At 54.6% G+C, this 22,054-nt stretch overlaps 2 protein-coding genes and 1 long non-coding RNA gene across 7 annotated transcripts in view; 1 reads left to right on the top strand and 2 right to left on the bottom strand.

The window, feature by feature from the left end:
- Positions 1–16,823, top strand: part of TUBB2A (tubulin beta 2A class IIa) — a 54,935-nt gene extending 38,112 nt beyond the window's left edge. Inside the window, exons 1-4 of one of the 3 annotated variants that reach the window (XM_025445927.3) lie at positions 12,072–12,231; positions 14,328–14,436; positions 14,784–14,894; positions 15,569–16,823. In XM_025445927.3, coding sequence (XP_025301712.1) covers positions 12,175–12,231; positions 14,328–14,436; positions 14,784–14,894; positions 15,569–16,629 — 1,338 coding nt within the window. In that variant the 5' untranslated portion in view covers positions 12,072–12,174 and the 3' untranslated portion in view covers positions 16,630–16,823. Of the gene's footprint in view, positions 1–362; positions 472–818; positions 930–12,071; positions 12,232–14,327; positions 14,437–14,783; positions 14,895–15,568 lie in introns of those variants that run through there. The other 2 variants (XM_049106018.1, XM_049106017.1) reach the window with 2 other exon arrangements.
- On the bottom strand, positions 11,131–11,800 carry LOC125754391 (uncharacterized). The gene is made up of 2 exons (XR_007408450.1): positions 11,438–11,800; positions 11,131–11,324 (listed from the first exon to the last, which is right to left on the bottom strand). It is a non-coding gene; the product is annotated as an uncharacterized LOC125754391 (long non-coding RNA).
- A 12-nt stretch (positions 16,824–16,835) lies between the features above and the next one.
- Positions 16,836–22,054, bottom strand: part of BPHL (biphenyl hydrolase like) — a 37,015-nt gene continuing 31,796 nt past the window's right edge. For all 3 annotated transcript variants that reach the window (XM_025445952.3, XM_025445959.3, XM_025445942.3), the window contains exon 7: positions 16,836–17,281. In XM_025445952.3, coding sequence (XP_025301737.1) covers positions 17,194–17,281 — 88 coding nt within the window. In that variant the 3' untranslated portion in view covers positions 16,836–17,193. The remainder of the gene's footprint in view (positions 17,282–22,054) is intronic.

Raw genomic sequence — 22,054 nt, 5'->3', positions numbered from 1 at the left:
ATCCCCCAGGCAGTGGCGGGGCGGGGTCTCCGCAGGCCTCCCTGCCCATCAGGGGTGGCTGTGACCTTCAGCCCTGCCGGGGGCGCCCGCCTCCCCAGCATCCGGGGCTCTCCCTGCCGGGGCCTCCGCCGCGCCCCCCCTCCCGGGGCAGTGCCCCTGGCAGCCTGGGGGAGGGGCCGCCGCCCTGCGCCCCGACGAGCCCCCCTGCGGCAGCCCCCGCAGCACACGGGTGCAGCTCTAGGTCCCCCCCCCCCGCCCCCACGGGGCCCCTGCTCCAAGGTCAGGGAGGGGACCCAGGGGCCACCCTCCTCACTGGCATCCAGGGTGCCAGCCCCCTCCCTGACCTGTGTGTCTTTCCCCAGTTTTGGGAGGTCATCAGTGACGAGCACGGGATCGACCCCACTGGCAGTTACCATGGAGACAGCGACTTGCAGCTGGAGAGAATCAACGTGTACTACAATGAAGCTGCAGGTGATGAGCCATGCTTTCTGCCCAGTCCCCCTGCTTTGCACGCTGGGGCAGACGCAGTGTCCTAGGGACAGCCGGTGGCCCCGGCACAGAGAGGCTGCTTGCATGCATTTAAAGTGTCAGCTGCTAAAAATGACTGGCGAAGCCCCCCTGACTCCTGCATGTTGGCCATGACTAAGCAGCCGCCGCTGGCTCCTCTTCTAAGGCAGAGAGACAGCTCTGTTCGCTGCCTTTTGTCTCTGGTGCTAGAATTTTCTCTAATGATGCTGCTGTGAGAGGCGCATGGAGCACAGCCCGGGCTGTGATCCCTGTGCCCCCCGCCCGTCTAAGTCCGGCTCTGTTCCCCGCAGGTAACAAATACGTGCCTCGGGCCATCCTGGTGGATCTGGAGCCGGGCACCATGGACTCGGTCCGTTCCGGGCCCTTTGGCCAGATCTTCAGGCCCGACAACTTCGTGTTCGGTACGTAGTCACGGTCAGGGCAACGGGCTCCAGGAGTCTCCTTCCTCAATGCCGGGCAAGTCCCGATTCTTAGCGTCACCTGCCAGGTGGAGACTGGGGGTCCACAGAGGCCTGGGTCCCGGCCTGAGCCCCCGGCCCCTCTCCGGGTGGCTCCGGGGACAGTGTGGGCCCAAGGCGGCCTCTAGAGCCCTCCCAGCGCGCAGCGGCCTAGGACGGGTCAAGAACACAGAGCGGGACCAGCGTCCCCACAGGAGTCGGTGGGCTTCTGGTAGCATCGCAGCCCAGGGCCAGCGGGCAGCCACTTCAGGAAGCCAAAGGCCAGGGGCACAGGTTATGCCCAGAAGTGGAGGCAGCTGCTTAGGGCCCGTCTCCTCGGATCATACTGTGCCCTTGCTCCTGCCTGTTTATTGCATCTGCTGTAAATATGTCAAATACTGAAATCGTGACCTGCACCAACGGTCAGAAACGTGGTGCCTTTCCTGGCCCCTCAGGGTGCCCAGGCTCACCCAGAGGTGCAGTGTCCTTCCCTGCAATCCCGATACTAACAGTAGAGGAACAGGATGGGTGACACAGTTCTCAGCAGCCCCACAGACAACCAGGCGGCCTCGGGTGAGTCACCGGTACGACGAGGCCGCCCAGAAGCCACGCGGTCAGGGCTGCAGTCTCAGCTCACCATCAAGACAGTCGAACTAGTCCTTGACTCCAAATCCTGTCCCATGGGCCTGGCGGGAGGGAGCCCAGGAAGGGACGGAACCAGCACTTCAGGAGGATGGAAACTAGGGGCATCTGAAAAGTATGGAGAGGACAGACACCGTTAGCTAAGGAGCCGAGCCCGGGCGGGTGGCCAAATGACGCGGGTCAGTGGCTATGAAGGAGCTTTCTAAGGAATGTCTTGGTTGAAGGTGCTGTTGGCACCTGCCCACATTCCTGTGACACTGGCTCTTCCCAGACTCCCTACCGCATGTTCTGCCCCTGACACCTTTTGGAAGGAGGACTGCAGAGAAGGACAGGCTGAATAGGTGAGCCCCCCGGCTCTCGGGGGGACCTCTCGGGTGATGGTCCACCTCGCCCCTTACAGGTCCCCCAGCCTGGAGCCCTGTGGCCGCCCCGGTGCGGCCTGGGGGCTTCCGTTTCCTGGCTCAGGCCCCTACTGCCCTCCTGCTGCTTCCTGGGGTTAATGTCACCCAAAGCCTTGTCTCAGGTTAGCTTCTGGCGGTCTGACCTATGACACTCCCCAAAGAAGAGAAGCCATAGTTTTTTATTGCTAGGTCACAAGTTACCACAAACTCCGTGGCTTCAAGCATCACAATTGTCTTACAGGTTCTGGGGTCGAGAGTCGTGGGTCTTCCACCCACGTGCTGAACTGACCATCCTGAGCTTCTCCATCTGGAGCCCAGGGCCCTCTTCCGTGGCCCAAGGGTGGTCGGTGGAATCCGGTTCCTCACGCTCATGGGTCCGAGGTTCCTGTTTGCTTGCAGGCTGTTGACCAGAGGCCTTTCTTCGCTCCCCGGGGCTGCCGGCCTTTCCCTGCCACAGGGCCCTCCACAGCATGGTGGCAGGCTCCTCCAAGGCCAGCGGGAGAGGGTCTCTACTCCTTTGAAATTCTTTTTTTTTTTTTAAGAGTATATTAATTTATCATGAGAGAGAGAGAGAGAGAGAGAGGCAGAGATAAGCAGAGAGAGAAGCGGGATCCTCCCAGGAAGCCCATTGCGGGACTCGATCATGGGACCCCTGAGCCAAAGGCAGAAGCTCAACCACTGAACCACCCAGGTGCCCCTGCTTTGAAATTCTGATATCCTTTTCTGCCCTCAGCCAGAACAAATTCTCTGCTTTAAATGGGCTCATGTGATTAGGGGCGGCCCACCCACACAATTTCCCTATTTGAAAGTCGACTTGGAATCTTACTTACATCTGCAAAATCCCTTAGGTTAGTGTTTGAACAGTGGGAAAAAGGTATGTACACACCAGGGCCAGGTGGCTCTGGGGGCTGTGTCAGAATTCTGCTTCCCCCAGTGGACGGTTTGGGGGAATGGGAATGGGTTTTGAAACTGGTTCCAACCTCTGAACCTATGGTCACAGAATAAGCGGTGTTTCTACTTACTAGCTGTATGGCCTTGGGCAAGCATTCAATCTCTCTGAGCCTTAGCTCCTTTTTCCAGAAAATGATTATAATGGCACCTACCTTAGAGGGTTATTGTCGGGATTAAACGTCATAACATACAGAAAGTACTTGTCACACAACAGCGCAACAGTTGGTGCTGCTGTGAGCATCCCATTAAGGGAGGTGTTCGAGGATAGGCTATGTGACTTCCTGTTGGGAATTCTGCAAGGGGCGACCAAGACAGATGAATTTTGGAGTATCTTTTAATTTTAGAAAATACGATTTTGAGGTCCCTTTTGACCACTGAAGTCGAAGAATCTATGTGAATATTCTTGGAGCAGTTAATATACTCGTCAATATAGGACCTTAACTGATTGGTATTAAGCTGTATCCTTGGTACAGAGTTTCATAAGGGGATGGAGCCCATGTGCTCAAATTTGGGAAGGAGTAGCAAGAGGTGGGAAAAAGAGTCAAAAGAGAAACTCAACCGCTCTTAACAGTTCTACTTAGAACTAGTTCCGGGATCCCTGGGTGGTCCCTGGGTGGCGCAGCGGTTTGGCGCCTGCCTTTGGCCCAGGGCACGATCCTGGAGACCCGGGATCGAATCCCACATCGGGCTCCCGGTGCATGGAGCCTGCTTCTCCCTCTGCCTGTGTCTCTGCCTCCCTCTCTCTCTCTCTCTCTCTCTGTGTGACTATCATAAATAAAAAAAAAAAAATTAAAAAAAAAAGAACTAGTTCCAACTCAGTAAGTTAAATTTGCAACTGCAGGTGGCTACAGTGGAAACGTCTATCTTGGGCTGGGCTCAGAGTAGCAGCATACGGTGTTTTGAGACAGCTGCGCAGGGTCAACGGCCCATTCTAACTTTCCTCTCACATGTACTTCCTTCTTTCCTTGTCTTGCTTCTCCCTCACTTCCTTTCAGCTCCAGTTTAAGATTGGGCAGCAGGTTCTGGTCCCGGCATCCATATCTAGTGAGACTTGACTATTCATTGGTTGACTCAGCTCCTGGTTTGCTGGGCCTCTTCCTCAGCCTGTAGTGGGCTCTCCTCACTGTGGAGACTCTCAATCTGTGCCCTATTTTCAGCCTCATTTCTCCTCTATCAGTATCGGCATCTCAATGGGACCCAGATGCCTCACTAATTGCACCCTTAAAAGTCACCTGTGAATCAGCACAGTATTCCCTGAGTTAACAAAAATTTGACTTTGAAACGCCCAGTACCTAGAAATTTCTGGTTATACATTGCTTCTCTATCCTCCAGTTTTCCCAACGGCCTTACCCTCCCTTCTTCCCCCAACGTACCACACCCACCAAGCTGTCCTTGGCCAGTGTGTCCCCTGTCGGCCACTGAGAGGAAATTCCTGGTCCACGACCACACCTCCTCTTCATTTTCACCAAGATCCTTTCGCCCACAATATGCCCCTCCCTTTCCTCTCTCAACATTCACAGCTCTGATGAATCTCTTTCAGAGAATGCCTTTCCCAACATATCTGTCTCCATCTTCTTTAATCTCCTTTTTTTATAGTTATGAAAAAAATCTAATTATTTTTTTGTATCCAGAAAATAACCTGTTTTGTAAAATGTTTACACTACTTGTAATTTATGTTATGATATAAACGTTAAGTTGCATTTGACTAATTGACATGTTTGGTGGACATGTAATTAAACATTTATTAGTTTTATTATTGCAGTTTTCTTGTTTTCATACTCATATTTTCAAGTTTTATCCCCTCTCCCCCACCACCACTGATCTGAAATAATTTCTTAGGTCTTGAAAACTAGTCAGTGCTATGCTCATAGTGGTAAAATAGTAAAATGGGTAAAATTGGCCTTGCTGGTAAGATTAAAAGAGTGGAAGTAGCAAATATTCCTTGTAATCATAAAAAACAAAAGAATATTGCTAGCACGTTACACAGGCATCACACTCTGAGTGTTCAACAAAATTTGGTACAGTGAAATTTAACAGACTTAATCTACCACATATTTGAAATGCTGCCTATTACTATTTTTGTACTACATGACAACTAGGCATAAGGAATAACTGATTACAAGAACATACTAGGGAGGGGCACCTGGGTGGCTGAGTGGTTGAGCGCCTCCCTTCGGCTCAGGTCATGACCCCAGGTCCTGGGATCGAGTCCCACATCGGGCTCTCCACAGGGAGCCTGCTTCTCCCTCTGCCTGTGTCTCTGCCTCTCTCTCTGTGTCTCTCATGAATAAACAAGTAAAATCTTAAAAAAAAAATACAGTGGAAAAAAGACAGTCTCTTCAATACATGGTGCTTGGAAAACTGTAAAAGAATAGACCTGACCACTGCCTATTAGCATACACAAAAATAAACTCAAAATAGATCAAAGACCTAAATGTTAGACCTGAAACTATAAAGAGGGCACACGCAGTAACTTCTCTGACACTGGCCATAGAAAAATTTTCTAGAAATGTCTCCTAAGGCAAGGGAAACAAAGCAAAAATAAACTATTGGGAGTACATCAAATTGGGATCCCTGGGTGGCGCAGCGGTTTGGCGCCTGCCTTTGGCCCAGGGCGCGATCCTGGAGACCCGGGATCGAATCCCACGTCAGGCTCCCGGTGCATGGAGCCTACTTCTCCCTCTGCCTGTGTCTCTGCCTCTCTCTCTCTCTCTCTCTCTCTCTCTCTGTGACTCATAAATAAATAAAAAAATTTAAAAAAAAATAAAAAAAAATAAAAAGGTTCTGCACAGTGAAGGAAATAACAAAAGACAAACTACTGAAAGGGAGAAGATATTTGCAAATGACATATCTGATAAGGGGTTAATATCCACAGCATATAAAGAACTTATACAACTCACTGCCAAAAACTAAACAATCCAATTAAAATACGGACAGAGGACTAGATTAGACATTTCTCCAAAGAAGACATCCAGATGGCCATCAGACACGTGAAAAGATGCTCAACCTCACGCATCATCAAAGAAACGCCAATCAAAACCACAGTGAGAGATCACCTCACACCTGTCAGAATGGCACGAATCAGAAAGGCCAGAAATTACAAACGTTGGCAAAGATGTGGAGAAAAAGGAGCCTCTGTGCATTGTTGGTGGGAATGTAAATTGGAGCAGCCACTGCGGGAAACAGTGCAAAGGATCTTCAAAACAATTAAAAATAGAATTACCATATGATCCAATAACTCCACCACTAGGTATTTACCCAGAGAAAGTGAAAGCACCAATCTTTCCTGTTTCTTGCAGCATTATTTATAATAGGCAAGACATGGAAACAATCTAAGTGTCCATTGATAGATGGATGGATAAGGAAGGTGTGGTACACACACACACACACACCATGGAATGTTACTCAGCCATAAAGAGGGCGAGTTCATGTCGTTTGTGACAACATGGATGGACACTGAGGGTATTATGCTAAATGAAATAAAGAAGACAAACACCACATGACTTCACTCATATGTGGAATCTAAAAATAAAAAATAAAAAAAAATAAACAAAGCAAAAGCTGAATCAAACCTATTAACACAGAACAAACTGATCTTTGCCAGATGGGAGAATAGAGAGTGAGATAGATTATAGGACACACGGGCTTCCCGTAAAAATAAAATAAAATGAAAATGATTACAAATAAATAGTATTCCTACACAGTAGTCAAAGCAAGCATTTCTGGAATTTAGTTGGGAAAAAAGGAGGGCACCACGAATGAGAAACAGTTTCGAGGCTTCTCTGAAGACGCCTGGCTGCACAATGAGGGAGACCTCGGCAGACTGTAATTTAAATGCACTATAGGTCCAATAAACACTTTTAAAAATGTGCCTCAGGATCATTTTATAGCTAAAAAAAAAAGGCACTTCATATTTTGAGTGCACTTTCCCCGGGGTATCTAATGAGGGGTGGGGGCCGGTTGATGCTCCCCCTGCAAAGACCATCGTGGGGAAAACTGTGCGGCCTGTGTCGGGGGGCAGGGGGGCTCCTGCGTGATGGGCTAAAACCCTGGCAGTCTAGGTGAGGGCAGCAAGAAGGCGGGGCAGGGAACCAGGGGAGCCCCCCCCTGCCCCCCCACCGCCCCGGGCTGCTGGCAGCCTCCCAGCACACCTGCAGCACGAGGCAGAGCCATCAGGCTCCGCACGACCGCGGCCTGCACAGCCCGGGAGGAACCTGCTGACGGCAGCCTTCCCCACCCGGCTGCCTGGCGGTGAGACGGGGCACCGCTGAGCCCTGGGGCTCCCAGGAAAATGCCCTGCACCCTGGGTGCACCCAGGGCTTGGCCACGTGGGAGTCGGCATGGTTGGCCTCACCCAGACACTTGGCAACTCACACTGTGGCGTGCAAAGGGCTCACATTTGGAAAACAGGCGGCCAGGGGGCCAGGGGGTCGCAAAGTGACAGCAATAGGCCCCCCGTGTTGCACGCCCTCCAGGGCCCTCCCGGGCCTGTGCAGCGCGGGCTCAGAAGCCCCCCCAACACCCACTGGCCTGCGGAGCCCTGGGCTCTGGGAGGGGGCTGCAGCCTGCACAGGGGCCTCAGCTCATTCTTCCGTGACTTTATTTCTCCTGGTGCCTTCCTTGCTGCAAGCCCAGGAACTAAGGGTTGGGGCTGTGATAGGAAGATGTGGACACCATATTATGAGGCACAAAGGAGGGCAAGTGACCTCATGGGGAAAGCGTCACTGGAGTTGATTTAGGGAGAGGAGCCCCCGGAAGGAAGGAAGGAAGGAAGGAAGGAAGGAAGGAAGGAAGGAAGGAAGGAAGGAAGGAAGGAAGGAAATAGGAATACTAATTCCAACGGCTGAGGTTGCTGTAACACAGCAGGTGGATTCTAGGTGCTTTCACATATCCCGTCATTCAGTCTTCGAAGCGACCCGAGGAGGTAGGTACTGCCATTTATTCCCATCTTCCAGATGAAGCAAGTGAGGCACAGAGAGTTTAAGTGACTTCCTCTCAGTCACACAGCTAATAAGTGTCAGAGTTGGGATTTGCACCCACCCCACCCACGGCCTGTGTTCTTCACTCCATCCGGGGAATGTGGGGCTGCGCCAAACGGGGCGACATTCATTCCGGCCTTGGGAACAGCCTTGGCTGCGTGAGGCAGGGCTTGCTCGGAGAACCTGGTATGTTCCAGATGCTCTAGCTTATGGGCAAAATGGTAGCAGTTGGGAGAAGGTTATATATGTTTGAGAATCTGTGAGATTGTGATGTAAGCCATGGTGAAAGAAAACACAGCGTTTCTTCATTTTTTAATGTCCGAGGCAAATGTAACTGAAATGACGTTAAAAAGGAACGCACAAAAACACCCAAATGACCAGGAAAGAAAGAAGAAAAGAAGGTAGTACATCAAACACAGTGAAAAAAAAGTATACACAGAGAAGAGCAGAAAGACACACTTCCATTCTTTTGTATTTTCTAAAGCTTCTAATTTCATAGTCAGAAAATATGTATATAAAAATAAGTTTCTTACCATGATAAAATATATACGTATATGTAATGTATGTGTTTATTACACACACACACACATTTGTTGTTTTCAACTTCGAAAGGCCCAGAGCGACAATTGTAGTAAAAATAACACATCCCGGGACATGAAACATTGCAGAAAGGGGCTGAAAAACATTACCGTGCATTTACTCCAAATTATTATTATCTGGTGCAAAAATTTATAAACTGTAACTTGTTGGCATTGATGTTTCCAAAGCAAGTTAAACTGGGGTCCAGGCTATTTATAGTTTAGGAAGTCAGGTTTTTGGTTTTTTTTTTTTAAGATTTTATTTATTCAAGAGAGAGAGGCAGAGACACAGGCCGAGGGGGAAGCAGGCTCCATGCAGGGAGCCCGATGTGGGACTCGATCCCCGGATCCCGGGATCACGCCCTGGGCCCAAGGCAGGTGCCAAACTACTGAGCCACCCAGGTGCCCCTGAGGAAGTCTTTTTAAAAAGGAAGCACTTCCAAAGCTTTAAGTAAAATTCCTCCATCTTCATATGGAGATGCTTTTATTAAAAGCTTGCAAACGTGTGCTCACAGCTGCAGGAGCGTTTCACAGGAAAGAGACTTTGAGGCGCCTTGTCCCCTGGACCCTCTCCGAGGGCACAAACAGGCTGTGAGGCTGCTCCCGAATAATTCATGCCACCTGGTTGCCGGAATGGTTCTTGGCTCTTCATTATCCTATTGACGTTTTCGAAATTTCAGGATCCCAATTTAGATCTATTTCAACCAGATCACAGGTGTCCCGGCAGAGACGGCCTCGGCTCACAGCAGTGGCCCGCAGGACAGCCCAGGCGTGCAGAGGCCACCCCGGCCAGAGCAGAGGGAGGGCAGGAGGCGACGGCCCCGAGAGCCAGGGGCAGGATTCTGAGCCCGTTTGTACGACGCAGGCAAGGCCCAGCCTTCTACCGGGAATTCACTCCTTTCCTTTCCAGTTTGAATTTTGTCATCATCACCCCAAAGTGCCTTCAGGCAGGGCCCGGCTCACACTCCTGACATCAGTGACATCAAGTCCAAAGCAGGAAATGACACATGGCGGGACGTTGGCTCTCCTCCCCCACCACCCTGCCCAAGGGCCCAAAGAGCTGCTCCTTTCTGGATGGGAGGGTCCGGAGAACACCCCCGACCCCAAAGCTTGCCCAAGGCCTGCTCCAGGGGAGGGCATCTCCCCCGTCCACAGCTGCGCTGCTGTGACAGCTGCTGGCGCGGCGCTGGCCCCGAGGAGGACGGTAGGAGCTGGCAGCCCTCGATGAGTCACCTTAGGCCGGGCAGGCATCATTGAATAAACTGCCTGTGTGCCTCTGAGGATGTGCCTACCGAGGACAGAGGACAGGCGGGCCTGGGGGAGGGGCGGGCGGCCCGGGGAGGAGGCCGGTCCAGACCGCCAAGGCCGCGTCCTCCGGCTGCCGGAATCCAAGGGCCAGCCCTCCGGTGCCTGGGCCCGGGGAACCCATGCTGTCATTTATTTATCAACCACATGCTCACGAAACGACCGACCGGGTCACAGGCAGTGACTCTTGCCTCCCAGCATAAGGAAAACAGATTTCCCTGTTTCAGATGTGGGAACAGAGGCTCAGAGAGGATAGGTGACTTGCTTAGCGACCGGAGCAGGACGAAGTGGAGCGGGCACCCCCCACGAGGGTGATCTTTCCCTGCCACAGGTGGGGAAATGTCCACCCACTGGGGTCCCACGTCCCCAAGATGGTCCCTTCCAGGTCACATATTCTTCTCCTATTTGGCCCCAAATCCTCATCTTGTAGGAAACCACAAAGACCAAGAGGCAATTGCCTCCAGAAAAATCTCTGTAGCTCTGTGTTGTTAGTGAAGCTACAGGGAGCAGGGCCATTCTCTGGAGAGGAAGTGGAAGGCTCTAGAAGCTCGGGAGGAAATGGGAGCTGGAGATAGAGATGGAGAGATGGTGGAGGCCAAGCCGAAGAACCTGGCAATGATGTCAGTGGGATGGACTGGGGGGGGGGGGGCAGGGACTCTGTGCTGGGAGAGGAGAGGGGGAGGGGGAGGGAGCCGGGAGCCGGGAACCCCCTCCCTCCCTGAGACAGCACCTGGGTGCCCCGGGTGCCCCCTAAGACACTGTGATGCAGCCGCAGGCCACAGGTGGACGCGGGCCACCGCCGCTGGATGCCACTACCAACCCGGCAAGCAGGCTTCGGGCCTACAGCAGCAGCATCACCTCGGCTTTTATAGGGTATTCTTGATCCATAAATTTGACCTGCTTTCATCCAGAGCTTCTCATTTCCTACTCACAAAGCTGGCGGCAGGGCACCTATAATTATCATCATTTTATGGTTGGAGAAACTGGCCCCAGAGAGGAAAAGGAGTATGTGCAGGGAAACAGAAACCGTCCCCAGGTCCCCGCTCACCTGGCCCAACGCTCAGGATCATCGTTGAGAACAATCAAGACTGGATGTTACCTCACCCTGACCAAGCCTTTAAAACTCACCTGGGCTTTGTCTTTGTGGAAGGACTCGAGGTGCCTTCACTTACTGGCTTTGTAGCTACTCAGCTCTTTGAGGCTCCTTCGCCGAAATTGGGACAGTAATTACGTCTACTCTAGAGCAGGGCTGTTCACTGGAAATACAATGTGAGTCACTCAGGTAACAAAATTTTCCAGTAGTCGCTACTAGTGTAGTAGTCATTAAAAAAAATATTCTATTTATTTATTCATGAGAGACACACAGAGAGAGAGAGGCAGAGACCCAGGCAGAGGGAGAAGCAGGCTCCATGCAGGGAGCCCGACCGGGGTCTCCATCCAGGGTCTCCAGGATCACGCCCTGGGTGGAAGGTGGCACTAAACTGCTGAGCCACCCGGGCTGCCCTTGTAGTAGTCATTTAAGAAGGTAAAAGAAAAAAAAATGAATTAAAACCTATATCCAAAATAGTATTTTGATGTGTTATCAATATGCAAAATTAGTAAGTCGCTTAACTTACTGAGTCCATGAAATGCAGTGACTGACTTACACGCACAGCGCCTAGGGCACATCTCAAGCGTTCAGGAGTCGCGCGTGGTGGCCTTTGAACGGGGCTGCGCGGCCCTGGAAGGAGGCCGCGGGGATTAGGTGACACAGCGCGTGGAGGGCTCGGGATCCGGGGCTGAGGCCCCTGGCATCCTCCGTGGCACGCAGGCCCCGCGCAGAACTCGCCGCAGCTGCACGGCCCTTACCAGGGCCCAAGAGCCCAGGGGATGCGCGGGGCCAGCGCAGCCCCTCGCACACCCACCGTCTTCCCGACGCGGTGGCACCTGCGGTCCCCGGAGCCCCTCCCCCTAGTCCGTCCCGCACCCTGGCTGCGGATCCGCACCTGCTCCAGGCCCCGCGCAGGCAGGAGCCCCGCACCCCGCCGAGGCCCCTCCCCCGTCTGGGACCCGCGCCCCCAGCCCGCCTCGGGCGCCCGGAGCCACGGGAGGGGGCGCCGGCAGCCGAGCCCCGCGCCCGGCCAGCCCCGCGCCGCGCACCTCGCACCGCGCCCCGGCTCCCCCTCGCGGTGCCGCAGTCCCCGCCGCCCCGCCCCCCGCCCCGCCCCATTACGTCACCGCGGGCCCGGCGGGGGCGCCTCCCGCGCTATAAAGGGCGGGGCGGGGGGCGGCGACTGCTCTCTGCTGCGGACTCCGCCGGCTGCGCCGCGCTCTGCTCCCCGGGCCGCGCCTCCGCCCGCCTGCAGCCCGCACCATGCGTGAGATCGTGCACATCCAGGCCGGCCAGTGCGGCAACCAGATCGGCGCCAAGGTGGGCGCGCCCGGGGCCCAGGGTGCGGACCCGGCGGGGGCGGGGAGCGGGCGGCGGGCTCCGAGGGATGCGGACCCCGGCGGGGGCGGGGGAGAGGGTGGCGGGACCTCAGGGTGCGAACCCCGGCAGGGGAGGGGGAGGGGCGGCGGGACCTCAGGGTGCGGACCCGGGCGGGGACGGGGAGGGGGCGGCGGGACCTCAGGGTGCGGATCCGAGTGGAGGAGGGGGAGGGGCCGGCAGGACCTCAGGGTGCGGACCCGGCAGGGGAGGGGGAGGAGCGGCGGGACCTCAGGGTGCGGACCCGGCGGGGGCGGGGAGGGGGCGGCGGGCTCCGAGGGATGCGGACCCGGCAGAGGAGGGGGAGAGGGTGGCGGGACCTCAGGGTGCGAACCCCGGCAGGGGAGGGGGAGGGGCGGCGGGACCTCAGGGTGCGGACCCCGCAGAGGAAGGGGAGGGGGCGGCGGGACCTCAGGGTGCAGACCCGGGCGGGGACGGGGAGGGGGCGGCGGGACCTCAGGGTGCGGATCGGAGCGGAGGAGGGGGAGGGGCCGGCAGGACCTCAGGGTGCGGACCCCTGCAGCGGAGGGGGAGGGGCGCCGGGACCTCAGGGTGCGGACCCGGCAGGGGAGGGGGAGGAGCGGCGGGACCTCAGGGTGCGGATCTCTGCAGGGGAGGGGGAGGGGCGCCAGGACCTCAGGGTGCGGACCCGGCAGGGGAGGGGGAGGGGCGCCAGGACCTCAGGGTGCGGACCCGGCAGGGGAGGGGGAGGAGCGGCGGGACCTCAGGGTGCGGATCCCTGCAGGGGAGGGGGAGGGGCGCCAGGACCTCAGGGTGCGGATCCCGGCAGGGGAGGGGGAGGGGCGGCGGGCCCCAGGGTGCGGGCGGGGGCGGGGGCGGGCCGGGGCCAGGTGTGGGCGGCCGTGGGCCCCGGTGGCGCCTGTGAGCGCGGCGGGGAGCGCCCCGACCTGCCCGGGCCCGCGGAGCCGCAGTGGGGCTCACGCTCACGGGCCCTTAGGACTCCCGGCCGCTGCCCGGGCGCTGGGGTGGGCGAGCCGCCGCGCTGCCAGTGGCCTGGAGCGCAGCTTAATTCGATTGTGTATGTCCCTCTATAGTTTGAATGAAAAAATGCAGTGTCATTGGGGTGGCGAGCTAGAGGGACTTCTTTTTAGGTTACAAAGACCAGGATGCTCGGTGCCTACAGGGGCGCCGCGGACGCCGAGCCCCACTGTCGCGGGCCGCTGCCTGTGGGCGGGTGGCAGGTGCGGGGCCCTGGCTCGGACCGCGGCGGGGGGGGCGGGGCGGGGGTGGTGAGGCCGCGGCTCTCCGAGGGCCCGGCGCTCCCCTCCGCACCCCCCGCCTCTTCCCCCGCCTCCCCCCGCCTCTCCTTCATCCCCCCCCCCCCCACCCCCCGCCGCTGCACATTCACACGGAGCTGCGCCCTCCCAGCGCCCGGCTCCAGCCACCGACCCCCGCAGGGCTGCCGCTCCCACTCTCCTCTCCCCATCCTCCTCCCTTCTTCCCTCCCTCTTCTCCCCCCTCCCCCCCTACTCTGTAGGGCTGCCGCTCTTCCGGCCCCTGCCCTTTCCCCCCCTCCGTCCTCACCGCTACCCTTCTCCTCTCCCCCACCCCTCCCCACCGGCCCCCGCGGGGACAGGGCGACCCGCCCGCTGCTGTCCGAGGTCCCGGCTGCTGCCTGCAGGGCTGGGTGGGGTTTGCACCCCGAGCAGGAGCACGCATCCCCCAGGCAGTGGCGGGGCGGGGTCTCCGCAGGCCTCCCTGCCCATCAGGGGTGGCTGTGACCTTCAGCCCTGCCGGGGGCGCCCGCCTCCCCAGCATCCGGGGCTCTCCCTGCCGGGGCCTCCGCCGCGCCCCCCCTCCCGGGGCAGTGCCCCTGGCAGCCTGGGGGAGGGGCCGCCGCCCTGCGCCCCGACGAGCCCCCCTGCGGCAGCCCCCGCAGCACACGGGTGCAGCTCTAGGCCCCCCCCCCCGCCCCCACGGGGCCCCTGCTCCAAGGTCAGGGAGGGGACCCAGGGGCCACCCTCTTCACTGGCATCCAGGGTGCCAGCCCCCTCCCTGACCTGTGTGTCTTTCCCCAGTTTTGGGAGGTCATCAGTGACGAGCACGGGATCGACCCCACTGGCAGTTACCATGGAGACAGCGACTTGCAGCTGGAGAGAATCAACGTGTACTACAATGAAGCTGCAGGTGATGAGCCATGCTTTCTGCCCAGTCCCCCTGCTTTGCACGCTGGGGCAGATGCAGTGTCCTAGGGACACCCGGTGGCCCCGGCACAGAGAGGCTGCTTGCATGCATTTAAAGTGTCAGCTGCTAAAAATGACTGGCGAAGCCCCCCTGACTCCTGCATGTTGGCCATGACTAAGCAGCCGCCGCTGGCTCCTCTTCTAAGGCAGAGACAGAGCTCTGTTCGCTGCCTTTTGTTTCTGGTGCTAGAATTTTCTCTAATGATGCTGCTGTGAGAGGCGCATGGAGCACAGCCCGGGCTGTGATCCCTGTGCCCCCCGCCTGTCTAAGTCCGGCTCTGTTCCCCGCAGGTAACAAATACGTGCCTCGGGCCATCCTGGTGGATCTGGAGCCGGGCACCATGGACTCGGTCCGTTCCGGGCCCTTTGGCCAGATCTTCAGGCCCGACAACTTCGTGTTCGGTACGTAGTCACGGTCAGGGCAACGGGCTCCAGGAGTCTCCTTCCTCAATGCCGGGCAAGTCCCGATTCTTAGCGTCGCCTGCCACGTGAAGACTGGGGGTCCACAGAGGCCTGGGTCCCGGCCTGAGCCCCCGGCCCCTCTCCGGGCAGCTCTGGGGACAGTGTGGGCCCAAGGCGGCCTCTAGAGCCCTCCCAGCGCGCAGCGGCCTAGGACGGGTCAAGAACACAGAGCGGGACCAGCGTCCCCACAGGAGTCGGTGGGCTTCTGGTAGCATCGCAGCCCAGGGCCAGCGGGCAGCCACTTCAGGAAGCCAAAGGCCAGGGGCACAGGTTATGCCCAGAAGTGGAGGCAGCTGCTTAGGGCCCATCTTCTCTTCGGATCATACTGTGCCCTTGCTCCTGCCTGTTTATTTCATCTGCTGTGAACACTTGTACAGAGCTCCTATTAAACCACCTTCCTGATAAGTTAATAATTCCATATAAACTAAACTTGCTTTTATCTCATTATGATCTCCAGTGGTTTTGAGGATCATTGATATGTAGAAAATTTTCCATGGGTAAAAAAGGGTATATATAAGAGCAGAACCGGCAAGTCTGCAGATTAGTCTGCAGTCCAATGACAATTCAGAATTCCTAATGTTTTAGTGTCTAATATTCTCCTTTCCCCCTGGCAGGCCAGAGCGGTGCCGGGAACAACTGGGCCAAGGGCCACTACACCGAGGGCGCCGAGCTGGTAGACTCGGTGCTGGACGTGGTGAGGAAGGAGTCGGAGAGCTGCGACTGCCTGCAGGGCTTCCAGCTGACGCACTCGCTGGGCGGCGGCACGGGCTCGGGCATGGGCACGCTGCTCATCAGCAAGATCCGCGAGGAGTACCCCGACCGCATCATGAACACCTTCAGCGTCATGCCCTCGCCCAAGGTGTCGGACACGGTGGTGGAGCCCTACAACGCCACCCTGTCGGTGCACCAGCTGGTGGAGAACACCGATGAGACCTATTCCATCGACAACGAGGCCCTGTACGACATCTGCTTCCGCACCCTGAAGCTGACCACCCCCACCTACGGCGACCTCAACCACCTGGTGTCGGCCACCATGAGCGGCGTCACCACCTGCCTGCGCTTCCCGGGCCAGCTCAACGCCGACCTGCGCAAGCTGGCCGTGAACATGGTGCCCTTCCCGCGCCTGCACTTCTTCATGCCCGGCTTCGCCCCGCTCACCAGCCGCGGCAGCCAGCAGTACCGCGCGCTCACGGTGCCCGAGCTCACCCAGCAGATGTTCGACTCCAAGAACATGATGGCCGCGTGCGACCCGCGCCACGGCCGCTACCTGACGGTGGCCGCTATCTTCCGCGGCCGCATGTCCATGAAGGAGGTGGACGAGCAGATGCTCAACGTGCAGAACAAGAACAGCAGCTACTTCGTCGAGTGGATCCCCAACAACGTCAAGACGGCCGTGTGCGACATCCCGCCGCGCGGCCTGAAGATGTCGGCCACCTTCATCGGCAACAGCACGGCCATCCAGGAGCTGTTCAAGCGCATCTCGGAGCAGTTCACGGCCATGTTCCGGCGCAAGGCCTTCCTGCACTGGTACACGGGCGAGGGCATGGACGAGATGGAGTTCACCGAGGCCGAGAGCAACATGAACGACCTGGTGTCCGAGTACCAGCAGTACCAGGACGCCACGGCCGACGAACAGGGGGAGTTCGAGGAGGAGGAGGGCGAGGACGAGGCCTAAGAACTTCTCAAATAAATTGTGCATCTTTAGTGACCTTCTGTTGTCCTCAATCAAGCATGGTCTTTCTATTTGTATACTATGGTGCTCCGTTTTGCCTCTGTCAGAAATTCACTGTTGGTGTAATAATGTGGAACTCCTAAAAACTACAGTATTGTCTAAGATATCTATACTAATAAAAAAGCATGTGTCCAAAACGTTGTGGTCTCTTCAGTTTCATTTCAGGCAATTTTTATTCTTTTATTTATTTTTTAACATTATATTTATTTATTCATGAGAGGCACAGAGAGGCAGAGGAAGAAGCAGGCTCCCTGTGGGAAGCCCGATGCGGGACTCGATTCCCCAGACTGCGGGATCAGGACCTGAGCCAAAGGCAGATGCTCAATCACTGAGCCACCAGGTACCCCTAGAGGATGTTTTAATGTCATTATTTCTATTTGGGAGCAGTTTGCAGGGAGGAGTAGAAAGTATGGGAAAGCAGGTGAGCTGAGGAATGACAGCAAGAGGCTCACCAACAGGTGATTCCACAGTAAGGCATCATCAGGTTCCTGCGGTTCTCGGGCATTTTTACTGTAGGAAGTCTTCTACTAACTTATTGAATTCATCTGCAAAGCGCAGATGGAGGTTGTGCTTGCCTTCTGGCATCAGATGCAACCTGAAAAGAAAAAAAGCTTATGATTAATGGCATACCATTTAAAACACTTACCCTTTCTAGCATTTCATGAAAATCTGAAGTGAAAAACTGCCCCCGTCCGTTTTTTCATGATGCCTATTGGGGAGGAAATGTAATATAAACTTTTCCCGAATATAGACATAAGGGTGAAAGCTGCGTGGGGAGTTTACAACCAACCTGGGGGTTGACTTAACAGAGCACACACAATGTATTTGGAATTTGGAACTGTATCATGTAACAAATGGTTTAACTTTATTTTTTTTATTTTAAGATTTTATTTATTCACGAGAGAGAGAGAGAGAGAGGCAGAGGGAGAAGCAGGCTCCACACAAGGAGCTCCAATGTGGGACTCGATCCCAGATCCGGGGATCAGGACCTGAGCCGTTAATCATAAACTTTTTTCATTACCTAAAGGGGGGAAAAACTCTTTAATAAGGTTGATTTTTTAAGAGAGAAGGTTTGAAAGGCAAGAAAAATATGAGATGTCCAGACTCCACTGGATTGGAATAGGGGAGCTTCCTGGGATATCCTAGAGTGAAAGCCCAAATCAGAAAACACAGGCCCTAGCGGCTTGTCATTTAAGGTTCAAAATCACCCTGTCATTTTTGGAGGACTGAGTAAGTCTGAATACATGCCATCAGACAAAAGGCAAGTAAGTGTTCCCTGGGATGGTGAGGGCAGCTGGAGCCAGCCTCAACAACCCTTTGTTCTGCAGCTGTCACAACATGTCTTGTGGCAAACCTCACTGTGCTCCTCATAAGACTTCTTCCATAAGCTTTTGGTCAAGTGTGGCTGGTTTGCAATTTCTTTAATACAGGCAATTTTCCCTGAGTTCTATTTATTGGCTTTTTTTTTTTGGCTGTGAAAGTACAGAAATAATAAGTTTTAAAGCTAGGATATAAGCACAAGTTCAGGCTGTTGTGTCTATAATAACAATTGGACATTAAAAGGATCCTATTGGGGCAAAATGCCAGTTATTACACTAATTCTCTGACCTTTCAACAACTGGGGGTTGAGAGCTCTATGAACTTCAGCGAGCACTAGGGAGGATTTGTGGGGAGCAGGAACTGGGGAATAGCTGTCCTTGGACAATGTCAGTGCCCCTGCAGCTCAACCACGTGGGGTGTGGGCTAGAAGTACCTAGATACACATCTTAATCCACTTGAAAGAAGGATATATTGTTGCCATCTTTCTGAGGCCCTTGGGAAAGCTTGTAATGCCATTAATAATAGCCAGAACCCTCCAAATTCAATTCTAATGCTGTTCAGAGAAAAAAGGATCAGCAGCACCAGCCCCAAAGACAGGATCCCAGTTGCCCTACGCAAGGAGCAGGGTCTGCAGGGATGCTCAGGGCCTCCAGTTGTAGAAGGCAGAAAATAACCAACTGCCAAGGATATCGAAAAGTCATAGAAGGACATGTCTACGCTAAGCTGCATCTCCTCATGTGTGCTAGGTTGAACTCTGAAGCAGAGGGACCCTGACCTACCCAAGCTGGAAGTCCACTTTTTGGGTAACCAAGCTGGCTATCACATGCCCTACCCTGTTTCTACAATTTGCTCGGATTCCCAACAATGAAGGAGAGATACCAGCTGTGCCTCATTTCTTTTTAGCCTCAGTGTACCTGCACTATTCCTACGGGAATCTCTGAGTCTTAGGGAAATAAAAACTAGGTCCTCTTCGTTAACAATATGCGAGGCCTGTTTTCAGGCATTTAACCTTAGAACTGCCTGGAATGGAGATGGATGGATGGATGGGGCTAAAAATAAAATTGCTCTTCTCCTTGATACGGTTTAGGGGTCATTATAAGGTCCTTACTATATCCTCATCCTTTAGGTCTGACACAGCATTCACTACACTTAAAACCTATCATGTGTTCCTCTTTGGAAAGAATCCCCCAGACAAGCATAACTATATAGCTCTCAGGGCAATGCGGCAGTGTACTGCTGATGTAGATTCTCGCCCAAGTAACAAAAGGAACTAATCACATGCTTCATGGAGGGTGGTTTTCAAACAATCACATTTTCCAGGAAAATGAGTAGCAAGTCCCCCACCATCAGACTCATGGTACAACTGGAAATGGAGGGGCCTCCGAGGGAATAAATGCAAACTGCTCTTTCCCAGGAGAGGTTCCTGCCTGCATTTGGCACCTTCAAAAAAAAAGAGCTTTGACTCTAGATCTTCTGAAAAGCTAGAATGTGTCTGGTCCCACTGTGTACATTCAGCGGTCACTTTACTTCTGCTTGGGAACAATCCTTCTAGGATGCTCCTTACAGATGAGGCGGCCAAGGACAAACATGCTGGCCCCATCATACTACCTCTCCCTCCTTGCCTCAGTCTAACCTTCAACGGCTTGCAGATCAAGCCGTGAGAGCTACAGACTGGAGCAGGTCACGAGCAATGTGCTGTAGCTTTGGATATGACAAAACTCTAACTGTATATAAGGTTGCTAGTTATGTCTGTTTTGTTTTTTAATTTTTAATATTTTATGTATTTGAGAGAGGGAGAGGGAGCACGAGCAGGGGAGGGGCAGAGGTAGAAACAGATGTCCCCTGAGCAGGGAGCCTGATGTGGGCTAGATCCCAGGACCCTGAGATCATGACCCAAACCAAAGGCAGATGCTTAACCAAATGAGCCACCCAGGTGCACCTGTTTTTTTTTTTTTTTTTTTTTTTTTTTTTAAACCAAAAAAGGCTGCTGGTTCTTTGTGCCTGGATCTCCTCCACTATTAAACTGGACAGCCATGTGGCTACCAGGGAGGACTTGCCACTCTCAGGCATTCCCTCCAAGGCCACCCAGGCCGGGTTGCCAACAACATCCCCTTTGGGTTATTTATTCTCGGGGCACCTGGGTGGCTCGGTCAGTCAAGCATCCAAATCTTGATTTTGGCTCAGGTTGTGATCTCAGGGTTGAGACTGAGGTGCCTGCTGGGCTTCACCCTGGGCATGAAACCTGCTTCGGATTCTCTCTCTCCATCTCCCTCTGCCCCACCTGCCCCCCAACTTGCACTCCCTCTCAAAAAAAGAGTAATTTTTTATTCTCTGCCTCTTTCAGAAAGCCCATCTAAGAAAAGGGTAATAATGGGTAGGCCACAATCCCCTTTAAGCTGGTGAAATGGGGTGGGAGATGGCCTCCAAGCCTGCATCCTCTCCAGCAGGCTCTTTCCTGGATGATGTTTGGGAAAGGGAAGAAGATTTCTGAGAAGTTCCTTCTCTCAAATGCAACCATGACTCAAGCCTTAGAAAGAAATCAAATGGCGCCTGGGTGGCTCAATTGGTTAAGCGACTGCCTTTGGCTCAGGTCATGATCCTGGGATCCGGGGGTCTTGGGATCGAGTCCTGCACCGGGCTCCCTGCTTCTCCCTCTCCCTCTGCCACTTCCCCTATTCATGCTCTTTCTCTCCCTGTCAAATAAATAAATACAATCTTTAAAAAAAGAAAGAAATCAAACTGCCTCAGAGGGTGCTCTTCTGGTAATGCCACAGCCAGGAGCAGACCCCATCTGGGCTGCCAGGGTCTATCAGACTGTGGAGAAGCCAGCCTTGGAGCCCTCTGACCGGACTGAGAGCTTTGAGTCACAGCTGAATGTAACTGGAGGTGATACCACAGGGTTCAAGGCATGGCCTCTACGGGGGCAGGACGCGTCCAGTCTAATCAACATGGCATCAATGCTGGCAAGTTACTTCGTCTCCCTAAGCCACACTTTTCCAGGGGGACAAGTAACAGCGTCTACCCGACAGGATTATTCCAAAGACAAAATGAGATGATGCATATAAGGTGCGTCGTACGGGAACTTTGGGAACGCAGTGAGCAATAGATGTTTCCTGTTCTTTCCTTACTCTGGGTTGCACTGTACAATATGCAAAAGTCCTCGCTATGGTTCTGTGTACAGCTTCGATGATCAATGCTCTGACTTGGGAGCATGACGCATTTACATTTGGCTAACACAATCCGTTCCAAGTGAAGATCCTTGAGAGAGAGTTTACAAAATGTCATAGGTAAAGTTTCTCTAGAAAGGATGAGACCTCACTCCCTCTGAAATAGAAAGGACTCAGCTCTGTAAGGACGAGGCCAATCCTGTCTGGTGTTCACTGGTACCTGGACTGTAAGCGGGGTCTTGAGCTGACTTGCTTTCCCTTCAAGCACAGCAGCAAGCAGCTAGAGATGAGGAACTAGAAGTTCTGGGATGTGGAGAGGCAGACAAAACGTCGTCCGGGGTAGTCAGGATGGGGGGGGGGGGCGCGCAGATTTCCCCCCGCTGTCCCCAGGCTGGAGTGGCCTGGAAGTGGGAGCCACGGTGGCTACCCCTCCTGCAGGGTCCACCTGCCCCCAGTAACCTGCCTCACTCTACCACTAAACTGAAGACAATCCTGTCGTCAGCAGGAGCCTCTGTCACCAGGGTCGACTCATTTCAGCTCCTCCTGGGCTGCACTGGAGGCCTGAGGCCATCTAACCTCTGGTGACCCGACTTGAAGAGCCCAGAAGTTGCAGAGGGAAGTCCTTCTTCCCTCCCATGAGTCAGAGAACCTGTGGCACGTGGCCCACTGCCTAGACAGCCTCATCGCGTGTCCCCTCACTGCCAGCCTGCCGGCACACCCTCCCATAACCTACCACAGGCCAGGACCTCCGTGCAGAGTAGCTGGTACCTGTGCCCTCCCTGTTGTGTGGTTGGTTTTGTGTGTATACGGGACTGAGCCATGGATGCCCAGATATTTGGCCAAACATTGTTCTGGGCCTTTCTGTGAGGGTGTTTTCTGGA

The sequence above is a fragment of the Canis lupus genome, chromosome 35, assembly GCF_003254725.2.
Source record: "Canis lupus dingo isolate Sandy chromosome 35, ASM325472v2, whole genome shotgun sequence".
Classification (NCBI taxonomy): Eukaryota; Metazoa; Chordata; class Mammalia; order Carnivora; family Canidae; genus Canis; species Canis lupus.
Note: the sequence above shows the minus strand (reverse complement) of the source record. Positions and strands in the feature narration are given on the sequence as shown.